The sequence below is a fragment of the Crinia signifera genome, chromosome 2 (assembly GCF_055691185.1).
Source record: "Crinia signifera chromosome 2, ASM5569118v1, whole genome shotgun sequence".
NCBI lineage: Eukaryota > Metazoa > Chordata > Amphibia > Anura > Myobatrachidae > Crinia > Crinia signifera.
In genome coordinates, this window is record NC_139218.1 from 209563083 (window position 1) to 209576131 (window position 13049).

The window sequence follows — 13049 nt, forward strand, 5'->3', positions numbered from 1 at the left end:
TTGGCCAAAAAATCGTTGTAAAAGCAGTTTCCCTAAAAAAAAAAATGTGATTAAATTCCTCTCCTATATCTAATAGTTTCTAGCATGCATTCCATTTACCCAAACATGTTATTTTTGTTACTTTGCTTAATTAAAAACATGCAAAATATAATGGTGCTTGATCAATTTTATTTGTCTTGTATTTTACTCATAGTGATGTTTACTTGTCCTCGCGGGATAGGCAGATACTTGATTGGCATTTTGCAAATTTAGAGTTTGCTAATGCCACACCCCTCTCTACGCTATCGCTAAAGCATTGGGACCAGGTAATCCATTTGGCTTCTTTTGATACCTTCCTTTTGCCTCACATCTGCAACTTCAAATGATTCCTTTTAACAAATCTATTTGTTTGTATGTCTGTTTTTGTATGTCTGTTTTTTTTTTCTTTATCAGGATGACGACTTTGAATTCACTGGCAGCCATTTAACTGTTCGGAATGGTTATTCTTGTGTTCCTGTAGCACTAGCAGAAGGGTTGGACATAAAACTTAACACCGCCGTAAGACAAGTACGCTACACAGCTTCTGGTATGTAGTTTTGTGTAAATGGATATAAACCTAATTAGAGTGCAAAATGAGTAATGGGCATGTACATGGCAGCCCTGTTAGTCCAAAAGTCCCTTCTGCTCTTGCTGAGTTTTGCATCAAAATTTGATAGTAATGGCCCCCATTCACTTATGTGACTTCTCAGAGGGAGGTCACATAAGCATTCCCTTGAGCCGCTCGAGACCTTCCCGGGTGGCAGGATCACAGACAATCTATTGCATGCAGTCCTTTTGCATGTGATATATTGCATGCAATCCCATTCCTTGCTGCTGGGAGACTGCCCGTGTTGGAGGTCAGAAGTGCAGCCAACCTTAGACTGATCCAATTTGTGCGGGACCTCGCATCGGATCAGTTGTTGGACACATTGGATTTGCCCACTTTTTACCAGACTCGTTAGAATCCGATGAAAATTGTATGGCCAGCTTAACACTTGTTTGGTACTGTTCTAGTGAATGCCCAGTACCGGCCTGGCAAACCTGTGGTTCTTCAGCTGTACAGTGAAACTACAAGTACCATCATGCCAGGGTGGCCACTAGGGGGGGGGGCAACTGCCTTGCCCTGGGGGATGAAAATTCTAGTGTCGGCACTGATTATATATACATTGTTACAGTCTGTCTATTACTGATTGCTAATAATGTGTCATGGCATGCTGGGATGTGTAGTTTCAGAACAGCTGGAGAGACAGGCCTAGACTAGTGATAGTTAGCAATGCATTGTAAAGTAGTATACCTGCCATGACTGGTTTATTACATTTAAATGATTTCTCTGCATATTATAACTGGCAGGGCTCTTACACCTGCCAACCAATAGGCCTACTACCACCATTATTGAGCAACTTTTTTTTTTTTTTATTGAGTTACATTAATGTTGCACGGCATTTGCATATATTATTGTTTTGATTTTTTTTTTTTTTTTTATTTATAAATATTGTTCACTATCCCCTTATGTTTTGTCTACTGTAGGATGTGAAGTTATAGCCGTAAACACACGCTCTACTAGTCAAACATTCATTTATAAGTGTGATGCTGTACTTTGTACGTTACCACTTGGAGTACTAAAGCAACAGCCCCCTGCTGTGCAGTTTGTACCCCCTCTTCCAGAGTGGAAAACTTCTGCTGTTCAAAGGATGGGGTTTGGGAATCTAAATAAGGTAGGTATTTTGTATTGTGTGCGGGTTTCTGTTTTAATCCCATGACCCATTTGCCACCCTTGCCTTTTTTGGGGGGGGGGGGGGGGGGTTGCATGCGTCTGAAATCATTATTGTAGGGAAGACAAAATAATTGCTGACATTTCAGGGGTTTGTAGATCATGATCAAGCTGAATCAATCAATTTTGCTAATAAGGGAGGTCTGAGACAAAGACTACCTTTAAAAAGTACTAATGTTTGGCCAGCTTTACTTAAAACACAATAATAAAGGCCGTCCTGATTCTATCCTACCAGACCATTCCCTAAATTACCAGATGCATTTGTTTGTCAGTATCCACTGAATTTGAAGGTGGTTAGGAATACATTTCACCTCCCAAGTGAGTAGTTTTGCCTTTTAATGTGAACTACCAATGAAAGCTTAATAATACTGTGAGCCCATATTTTACTAACATTTTAAAGAATACATTGCACGCAATGTTAGTAAAATATTTTCTATGAACATTAATAATGCTTAAGTAGTACTACACTTCTGAATAAGCTACTGTTACTCGCTTATTAACAGTCAAATCTGTAAATGTTTAAATTGACATTATAGTTTTAGTCCATCACCACTAGAGGGAGATATTTCTCCATATAATATCAAGTGGGCACTTTTTTTTTGTACACATTACATAAAATTTTATGTATTTCAATGACTACTTTCCCTGAAAAAAATGTGGAATACTGTATACTGATATTTGCAAAGCATATTTCTCAGTTTAATAGACATGTAGCAAATAAAATGTGGTCTGGTCATAGGTTAAATCTTGACAGGAAATTCAGGGTAGAAGTAAACTTTTGTCTGTCTTTTCCCAGGTTGTACTGTGTTTTGACAGAGTATTTTGGGACCCTACTGTGAATTTATTTGGACATGTCGGAAGCACAACTGCAAGCAGAGGGGAGTTATTCCTATTCTGGAACCTTTATAAAGGTAAATCCTTGTCACCGCTTGCTGTTTGCCTTTATAATACCCGTTTTCCAATATCCTAAAAATCCTGGGTTTTGAGCAGGTCCTTCCCGGGGGGATACGGTCATATTGTCTACAGCATTTTGGTCTACAAGCATTAGGTCTACACCACTAGGTGGACCTGCAGTTAGGTGGACCTGCAGTTAGGTTGACAGGGTCATTAGGTCGACTTTTATAAGGTCGACATGGTCATTAGGTCGACTTTTATAAGGTCGACATGGTCATTAGGTCGACTTTTATAAGGTCGACATGGTCATTAGGTCGACTTTTATAAGGTCGACATGGTCATTAGGTCGACATGGGGAAGGTTGACAGGCAAAAGGTCGACATGGGGTCATTTGACTGTTTTATGAGCCGACATGTGCCGACAGGCGGTATTTCATGCCCTACCATCCACTAGGGCATGGTAGGAGAATAAAATAGTGCGCAGCGAGCCATGCGAGGGGACGCGGTGCTATGTTGACTCTGTCGACGCTTGAAAAAAATGAAGACTTTTTCACTGTCGACCTAATGACCCTGTCGACTTTATACCTGTCGACCTTCAGTCAGGTCGACCTAAATGCAAGTCGACCTAATGCTTGTAGACCTAAATGCAGTCTGACGAATGATCCCATTCCTTCCCGGGTAATGAGCAGTAGAAACAGCTCTTACCTGGGATTTTCAACCCGGGCAGGGGGACTGGCCATTGTGCTGCTGGTTGCCTGCCGCTGACTGGTTGCCTCTGACCACCCGCCGGTACCCCCCACCTGCTGTCCTGCTTTCCCGGGTTTCCTGTTAAGTAGAAACTGTGTCATCTCTGGCAAACCTGTGAAAACAGGGCAGTGGAAATGGAGTCATGGGTCAGGAGAACCACAAAAACCTTGGGTATGAACAGGATTTTGGTGGAAAAGTGGTATAAGCTAATAGCCATTCAATTTAACATTTTGAGCTATTAGTTACAGTGAACTTCTCATGCTTAGTCATGTTTTTTACAATTTGCTTCTTTTTTGTTTGCTTTATAAAGTAAAACATACAAAAAACCTGTCATTTTGCTGTAGCAGAACAAACTTTTTTTGTGTTGATACGGTATAACTTATGTGCAATTGTCTTTTTACAGCTCCAATACTTCTGGCACTCGTAGCTGGTGAAGCTGCAGGAATCATGGAAAATATCAGCGATGACGTTATAGTCGGACGTTGTCTGGCCATTCTAAAAGGAATATTTGGCAGCAGTGCAGTTCCACAGGTATACTTTATATGGCTAGCACACTGCTTGTTGTTATATGCGGCACCATCAAAACAAAGCATTGCTATATCACCAGAAAATTCCAGCTTTGCCTGATGCACACAAATTCTTGTTCTGTGATTTTACTGGTACATAAATCTATAGTTTTATGATGTGCCAATCCCATAAATATATTTAGTTTGCCTTATGTGCTTGGATTTGTGTGGTTAGTACTAAATGTAAATGGATACAGATAGTTGGCATTGTATCATTCTGATAAGGCGATTCCGTTGCTGAGCCACCTGAGTTTATTATTCTACATGGGTGTTCACTGGGAAACACCCACCAGGGCTTTGTTTCTGTCCTCTAACTAGGAGGGAGTATCGTATGTTACAAAGAATACCAGGGACCCAAAACACATCTAGAAGTATGTTTGTGTGAGTGCATGTATACAGAGTATATTGGCAAACCTAAAAGGGACAAGTAGAAAGTCGCCAATAGTAAACTATTACAGGTTGAGTATCCCGTATATGAATATCTGTTATCCGAATTATTCCGAAAACCATACATTCCAAAAAAAATTTATTTTTTGCTAAAAACTCACTGTGGACATTTGTGCACTACTGAGGACATGATATGTAATTGGCACTATATATGTACAAGAAAATGATTGCTTGGCATTCAAATTCTGAGATAGTACACAGATTTTGTTTCATGTTTTGAAACCTTGTTTTTAACAAATAAAATATATTTGTGTGCATTTCATGTGTTTGATGTGTTTATACAGCCTAAATGCAAGATACTTAAAAATACATAATTGAAATATTAAAATATTCCGAAATATGGAATAATCCGTAATCCAAAATTCTCCTGGTCCCGAGCATTTTGGATACGGGATACTCAACCTGTATTTAAATGACATGTTATTTAAATAACCTATTATTTAAATTATATGTTTGGTTGATATTTTGTCAACTTCTCCACCTGTTCTCCTTTTTAAGGATTGTTACATTCAGCCAGCTCCACCCTTCCATTATGTGTGTTCAAACGAACACATTCGTATATGAAGAGATTTATTTAGCATAATATTGTGTATGATTTCAATTGTTTTTATCACCTTTAGCCAAAAGAGACGGTTGTAAGCCGCTGGCGTGCTGACCCATGGGCTCGTGGATCCTACTCTTATGTAGCAGCTGGTTCCTCTGGAAATGACTATGATCTAATGGCGCAACCAATTACTCCAGGTCCTGCCATTCCTGGAGCACCACAGGTGAGATGATTCCAGTTCAACACTGTGTATGTGAGGTTCCTATAAACAGAAATGTGTTTTATATCTATAAATTTAAGCTGTCCCCATACAATGTACTCCTATTTTGTATGTGTTATACAAAGACATGGCCTTTGGGCTGGAATATCCCAGCCTGCAGTACATAGCAATATTTCTGTAGTTAGATCTGTGATTTTTTTTTAAATCCGAAACGAGGCTGCCTGTCTTATCGGTGGCACAGAGTGTATTGCTAGGTTTTTCTTGTTTCTTTAAGAAAACAAGTTCAGTGGTTTATACAAGATTGGTTGCGGCTTACTACTTTTCATGCACTTCACTGGGGTGCTGGATGACTCAACGACAGTCTGGATTCTATCAGTCTCTCTGACATCGGAATCCCGACTGTCTGGAGCCTAACCGTCAGAATTCAGACTTACATGGGTCTATTTTACCTTGTGGAGTCCACGACCCCCATAGAGGGAGAATAAAATAGCCCGCAAGGGGCTTGAATGTGCACACCCCCCTGTTGGGGACCTGACAGTCGGTATTTCGATGTCTGAGAAACGACCATCAGAATCACGACTTTCAGTAAATTATACCATGCCCCTTCACTGATACTCTTATAGCCTTGCGCTCTCTCTCTTTCTCAAGATATTTCTTTCTCATGTATCTACCTATTAACATTAACTCTTTTTGCCATAGCCCATTCCACGCTTGTTCTTTGCTGGAGAGCACACCATCCGAAATTATCCAGCCACTGTTCATGGAGCTCTTCTAAGTGGCTTACGAGAGGCCGGGCGTATTGCTGATCAGTTCCTTGGTGTTATTTATAATCTACCTCGTCAGGCTACCCCTGGGGTTCCTGCACCACCTATGTAGTTGAATCAAGAAGGACCTTGGATTGCTGACCTCTATAGACTGGATAACTCCTCTTTTACACCTTGGATACACATTTCTGGCTGCAGAAATGTTTCTTCAAAAGTTGCATACCAAGCTGACCAAGAAGTATTTAAAGAATTGATTACTTCTGCGGATTTTATAACAAGACTTTGAATCCTGGTGTTAAAACACTTGTTGGGTGAATCATAATCGGTATTCTCTAGCATTAATAGCTATTTTTTGCATCATGAATTTTGCCTTCTGATGTTTAAATAAACATTATACTGGCGTAGAATAATTTGTTATTTTTTTTTTTGTTTTGTTTTAATCCTTTAGCAAGTAACGTATTAACTGTCTCAAGTATTTTTATATTAAAGTTATTTATGAAAAATCAACAACTTTATTTTATTTCGATTCCTGAATTAAAAGATTGTTTCCTGCACGTGTCCAGGCTTATATGGCCATTGCATCCTGTGCAAACTTTGCTTACTATGCATCTGGATGGGCCCATTTGCTCCACTTCTTGTTCTACGTATCTGACTGGTCAGTTCACAGGGACCAGACTTTTATCATCCTCACAAAACTGTGCATGAGGTATAGTATGCCCTATTACGCATATGTCCCCTTAGAAGCCTTATCAACATCATTGCTTAGGGCAGCATGGCTTGTGTAATGGTTAGCATTACTGACTCACAGCACTGAGGTCATGAGTTGCCCTAACTGTGCAGAGTTCTCCTGTTTCCTGCCACACTCCAAAAATATACTGGTAGGTTAATTGGCTCCCAACAAAAATTAACCTTAGAATGTGTGCATGTACATGTGGTAGGGAATATAGATTTAAAATCTCCACTGGGGCAGGAACTGATGTGAATGTTCAAATATCTTCTGTAAAGCTCTGCAGAATGTGTGCGCTATATAAATAACTGGTAATAAAAAAATTGCTAGAATATTCCTGAAGCTGGAAAATACCCTTAGTGTTCAGGCACTGCCCATTGTATTAAGTCGGGTACATCTAAGCTTACGTTTTTCCTGTAAACACAGATTAGTTCAAATATTTTTATTCAGGGAGAAATCTGATGGATGTGATGAGCCACTCTAGACAACAAATAGTTAGCCCTAACAAACTGCTATAAAGACGGGGAAAGCATCTACAGTCAGCCGGCAGGATAACTATGGACAGATACGGCAAACTGACTGTACTCGCGTACCCCATCTTTATAGCAGTTTGCCGTATCTGTCCATAGGCACCCTGCCGGCTGACTGGAGATGCGTACCCTGACTTTTGTTTAGGTTCTGTACTCACGCCTCTTTGTTTTGGTATGCCATTAACCCAGCCCATTATGATAATTGTGTCAATAGCCCAAATCGAGAGAGTGTGTATGGTGGTACAATCTTTTTCTTGCGACTGTTTGGACGGGAGTACATCCGACGTCGCAAGTAAAATTGTACAGGTGTGTACGCGCGTATCGGCTGTTTGTGGACGGTCCGTTGCGTCTATGGACGGTCGCAAGAAAACAGGGATTGTATATATGTGTACCCAGCTTAAGGCCAAATACAAACAGATGGGCGTCTTAAGGCCCCCCTACACATGAACAATATTGGGCCTGAGCGCACAATATTGATGGATCGTGTGCGCAATGTTGTGCTTTTTAAACATATACTTTCACTCCACGACCTGCATGCGATCCGGTCATTTGCAGGTCGTTCTGGTGTATCGCCAGCTGTAGTTAAACTTGTCTATTTTGCCAAGCGACAGCGATGCTGCTCATTGCTATTGCCCTCAGTGTAAACAAGGTGTGATTATGGCTAACCTAGGCTATATTGACAAGCCAGATCACCACAAATTACACGGCTTAACATCTTCGTATCTTTCTTTCTTTCCCTCTACAATCCATGGTAAATGCTACAGCGAGACTGACCGCTTTCTGCTCCACCACTCTGCAAATTCCTTCACTGGCTTCCCATTACCTCTAAAACCATTCACCCTGATTACCTGTATCTTCAAATCTAATACAAATTACAAACATACATTTTTTCATCCTTGGGAAGATAGTCCTTATAAGAACTGTTGAGAAACATATATACACTATATATGTCCTTGTTTATCTGTTTTTTATGTATGAATTACTCATGAAAATCTGATGTTACATACTCCACATCTGGGCCGTACGGAGCATACAAGCACGTAACTATTTTCTTTTTCATATACATTTTGAGCGCCACAAGGATCACATCACATTTCTTGTTTTATACTGTTTCAATGAAGTTGGAAATAAATGAAACTATTGAAAAACTTTATCATATATATTCAATTTAGCCATATATGCACAGAGTGTGTTACTGTATTCTGAATTATATGGAACCCTGTGGATGATTTCTTCAATTGTTTGAATTAAGCACGTTTTCTTTAATGCACATTGGTGCGTCATTTGTTTGTTCTCTTTTCTTGTTTCCCATTATCTGGCTGCTGTTTGACGTGTCACCTGTTACTACTATTGTAACTGCACTGCTGCCAGGTGTGCCGATATTTGTTTAACACACACACACACACACACATACATACCTCCTAACATGACCCTCTCCAGGAGGGACACAATGCTCTGCTCCTGGACTTTCCTCTTAATTTATGGATTGCCATCACCTGTGGAGAGAGAAACACCTTTCTTATCAATCAACCTGTTAAAAACAGGTGATGGCAATAATACATTAAGAGGGAAGTCCAGAAACAGAGCATTGTGTCCCTCCTGGAAAAGGTCATGTTGGGAGATATATATATATATATATATATATATATATATATATATATATATATATCTCTCAAATACTCTCTGCTCTGATCACATTGCCAGAAGATGGTGGATTGTTAGGTCGACAGTCAAAAGGTCAAACACTATTGGTTGATAGGCAGAATGTCGACATGGAAAATGGTCGACATGTTTTTCAGAGTTTTTGGTGTCTGCTGTATGTCGACATGGACACCATATTAGTGTACCACGTCCACTCGCCATGCTGCGCTCGGCACACTAATATGAACAAGTTGATTAAAAAAAAAGTTCTTTAAAAACTTTTGTCGACCTTTTCACTATGTTGACCTTTTTACGTGTCGCCCTGCTGACTGTTGACCAATAGTGGTCAACTTTTTGACTGTCTACTGACCGCATACCTGCCAGAAATTCTTCACACCTCAAACTCCATATTTAGGCCTTCAACAGCTGTGGGCAGGGCATGTCCACATGTGACTTTTTACACTGCTGTCTCTTAACCCTCTGTGATCAAACATAGATATTGTGTATGATGCTCTGAGCACATAAAGTAGGATGTATAATTGCTGATCACTATGTTGTTTGCATGTTCAAAAATAACTCCCAGTAAGCAGTGAGTTACTAATTAGGGATAATAACATGCCTCAATACATTCCTAGAAGATGCTTCATATAATTACCAAGTGCGCATTTGCCATGCAGTTTTTTCCTGTGAATTCGTTAGTGCATATCCTAGCCTAGCTCTACCTGCGTCACCCTTCCTTGTGTATATTGGTGATATCAGGATAAAAGGTATGTACACACGTTAGGGTGACCAACTCATCCCTTTAATCCAGGACACATATTAATTACACAGGTTCTGTTGCTGGCTTTCACCTGGTTTTAAACTGCCACATCTCAAGACTCCATTTCACCTGGTTTTAAACTGCCACAGAACCTGCGTAATTAATATGTGTCCCGGATTAAAGGGATGAGTTGGTAACCCTAAAGCTGCCCATACACGGTCCGTTTAACGGATTAGTTTGGGACTTAATTAGCACACATCGGATCGGATCCCTAGTGCATGCAGTGTGCATGCACTGCAATCCGATACGATGTGTACCTAGTACAAAAAGTATGTTCAGCACATACTTTTTGTACCTTACTATGTGATGCGCGGGAGCGCGCATCGCAAAGTACAGAACGGATGCCGGGGAACGGCTCCGTGTATGGGCAGCTTTACACACGTACAGATTTTCAGTCTGATCTATCTGGTGGGAAGAAAAACCTGGAAATGTATGGGAGCAACTGACAATCAAAAAATTGTTCCCAAACAATTGAAAACAGACAGTTATCAGTCAGACAAAATTGTTTAATCGTTCTGATTTATCAAAGCATATATATTTTTTTCTGTTTTCCGGCATTTGGGTGGAAATTTTTGATTGTCATATGCTCCCATACATTTCCAGGTTTTTGTTCCCACCAGATAGATCAGACAGAAAATCTGTACGTGTGTACGCACCTTAAGGCTGTTGTTACCAGAGCTGCATGGATGACATGATTAATGCTACACAGCACTCAACTAGTAGACCATAATCTATGCAAGAACTGCCATAATCAACCTACATGTACAGTAGTAGTGGACTATGAGCCCAGTACATCAGACAGTGGCAGATTGTCTACACTTCTCCAGGATTTAAAACATAAAAGTTTGCTTGTCACAAACACAATGTACCGGACAGGATAATAACTCACCCTTTAATGCAAGTTCAGCCTGCACTCTCCCTTTTAGTTTGTTTTATTTAACTGCCTATGTGCAGAATAGAATTAATCCTTGGTGCTCACTGAGCTCCTGACAGAACCGGCCCTAGCTAATTTTATGCCCCCTGAGCGCTGTAACTAGTTCTGCCCATGACCCATTGCTCCTTATTCACACTGCACCAAACAGTGTATAATAATGTTCTTATACACATAATGCCGCTTACACATTTGTCACACATTATTCTAACCCAATCCTCCTTACACAGCACTTACCTTGCTTGGACTCTGCAGATATTTATGCCTGGGCTGGCTGCAGGGAGACAGTCAGTGCAAGCTCATTCTGCTGGACTCTGCAAAGGCCCCTTGAAGGAGGAGCTTCCGCGACTGGCCATGCACAGCAGCTCTCCTCCAGGTAAGATGGCCATTTTTTGTTACTGCCAACTGCTGCTTCCACTGTCTCTGCTCCCTGCACTGGCACTCCCACTGCTGCTGGCTCACTTGTATGAGCTGCACGCCCCTAGGAAATATAAATGCCCTAGGCATTTGCTAAGTTTGCCTATGCCTAGGGCCGGATAAGTTGGTCACCAGCAAGTTGTTAGACAGTCATTAGGTTGACATTAGTATAAGTTGACATGGGTTAAATCGACAGGGTCATTAGGTTGACATAGGCTATGTCGACAGTCAAAAGTTCAAATTGGGTTTTTCACTTTTTTTTTTTACCCGAATGTCGACATGGACACAGGTTAAAGTGCACCGCTTCCCCTCACATGGCTTGCTGCGCTCTCCATGCTTCGGGCTCAATGCCTCGCTATGCTCGGCACACTATTTTGTTCTCCCACCACTCCCTAGTGCAGGCATTCCCAACCACGGTCCTCAAGGCACACCAACAGTATAGGTTTGATGCTGTGTACACACGGGGGAGATATATTGCTCAGCCATATATGGCTGAGCAATATATTGCTCAGTTTCTCCTTTACATCAGCGACCAGAGATGGTAGCTGATGAAAAAGAAACTGCCGGGGGGAGCCCGGCAGTGGTAATCAGCTGGTCGCAGGAGCATGTTCCTGCGACCAGCGATCACCACAGGGGCAAAAACGGGAGCGCGCACCCGGCGATATATCGCCGGTGCACACTCCCATTGCGGGCAATATGGTCGCTCAGCGACCATATTGCCCGCGATTTTGCACTAAATCGCCCCCGTGTGTACGCACCTTTAGTGATATCCAAGCTTAAGCACAGGTGACTTAATTAGAACCTGAGTGATTCTGATTAATCCATCTGTGCTGAAGCCTGGATATCACTAAAACCTGCACTGTTGGTGTGCCTTGAGGACCGTGGATGGTAAGACTTGAAATACCGTCTGTCGGCACATGTCGGCTCAAAAAACAGTGAAAAACTACTACGTTTTGACTGTCGACCTAACCCATGTCAACCTAATGACACTGTCGAACTACACTCATGTCGACCTAATGATTGTCTAAAAACTTGCTGGTGACCCAATGACCATATCCCCTGGTGTTGTTGGGGTTTTCTGTCACTGCCTCCAGTGCAGCATTCGCCTTTAATTGGTGCACACTGGTGCTCGCAAAAAGTTTTAAATGTGTGCCATTATTACTACAGGTATAATTTAATTTGTGGTAGAGAACTATTTAAAATGTGATTAAAAGCTAACACTTCTGTTATCCACAATGTAAAACAACTATATAGGGTTCATGAGTGTTTTACTAAAATAATTTGCTAGAGGCATTTATAACAGCCCATCCCTCCTGCATTTCTAATGGCATTGTTATGACATCACTGCAACTGGTACAGTATGTAAGGTATTATTAAATAATAAAGGCAACAATGCTAGATATATTGCCTACTTTTAAAAACTAGTTTCAGGGAGATTATAGTTGGTAGTAGAATTTTTCATGCCATGCTCCTCCCAAGGGGAGTGTCTAGTTCCATATATGGAGAGATTGTGAAAAGAGATTGTGAACGTGGCACCTAGAAGCGAGGGTGTATACTGCTACATCTGAGAGGATTTTTTTTTTAATGCCTTATATACAAATGTAGAGGAGCCCCAAAGCAGTTAGTAAGATATACTATACTTGGTAAAGTGCTGGGGAATGGTGCTGATGATTTAATGTAAATGCATCTGTCTCTAATTACTTTTTTCCCAAAAAATGTAACCGTGTAATGTGGGCTAGGTGAAATGAGGGAGATTGCTAGACTAATCAGGTAGAGAGGGAGATTGCTGATATTTCATGGAGTCTCCTGCAGATGTAGGAGGGTAGGCAACTATGATATATTGATGTGATCAAAGTCCTGGAAACAGGGCTATACAATCAGCTGAATTGCTTCATGCAATTATTTATATCATTTTAAAAGATTCAAAGGTGGAGCCAATTATTTCACTTGTGATTCTGTGAGGTGACCTGCAAAACACGCACTGGTGGGGTCCTGAGGACCGAGTTTGAGAAC

At 41.0% G+C, this 13049-nt stretch overlaps 2 protein-coding genes across 7 annotated transcripts in view; both read left to right on the forward strand.

Moving 5' to 3' along the window:
• The window catches only part of KDM1A (lysine demethylase 1A), a 30116-nt gene extending 23636 nt beyond the window's left edge, over positions 1–6480 (forward strand). For all 4 annotated transcript variants that reach the window (XM_083173651.1, XM_083173647.1, XM_083173649.1 and 1 more), the window contains exons 13-19: positions 194–305; positions 433–565; positions 1546–1733; positions 2586–2700; positions 3833–3960; positions 5063–5209; positions 5906–6480. In XM_083173651.1, the coding sequence (XP_083029777.1) occupies positions 194–305; positions 433–565; positions 1546–1733; positions 2586–2700; positions 3833–3960; positions 5063–5209; positions 5906–6082 (1000 nt within the window). In that variant the 3' untranslated portion in view covers positions 6083–6480. The remainder of the gene's footprint in view (positions 1–193; positions 306–432; positions 566–1545; positions 1734–2585; positions 2701–3832; positions 3961–5062; positions 5210–5905) is intronic.
• Positions 6481–10869: 4389 nt separating this feature from the next.
• Positions 10870–13049, forward strand: part of LOC146060445 (cell cycle control protein 50B-like) — a 47796-nt gene continuing 45616 nt past the window's right edge. The window contains exon 1 of one of the 3 annotated variants that reach the window (XM_083173654.1): positions 10870–10995. The gene's annotated coding sequence lies outside the window, so the exon portion shown is untranslated. Of the gene's footprint in view, positions 10996–12567; positions 12585–12617; positions 12638–13049 lie in introns of those variants that run through there. The other 2 variants (XM_083173653.1, XM_083173655.1) reach the window with 2 other exon arrangements.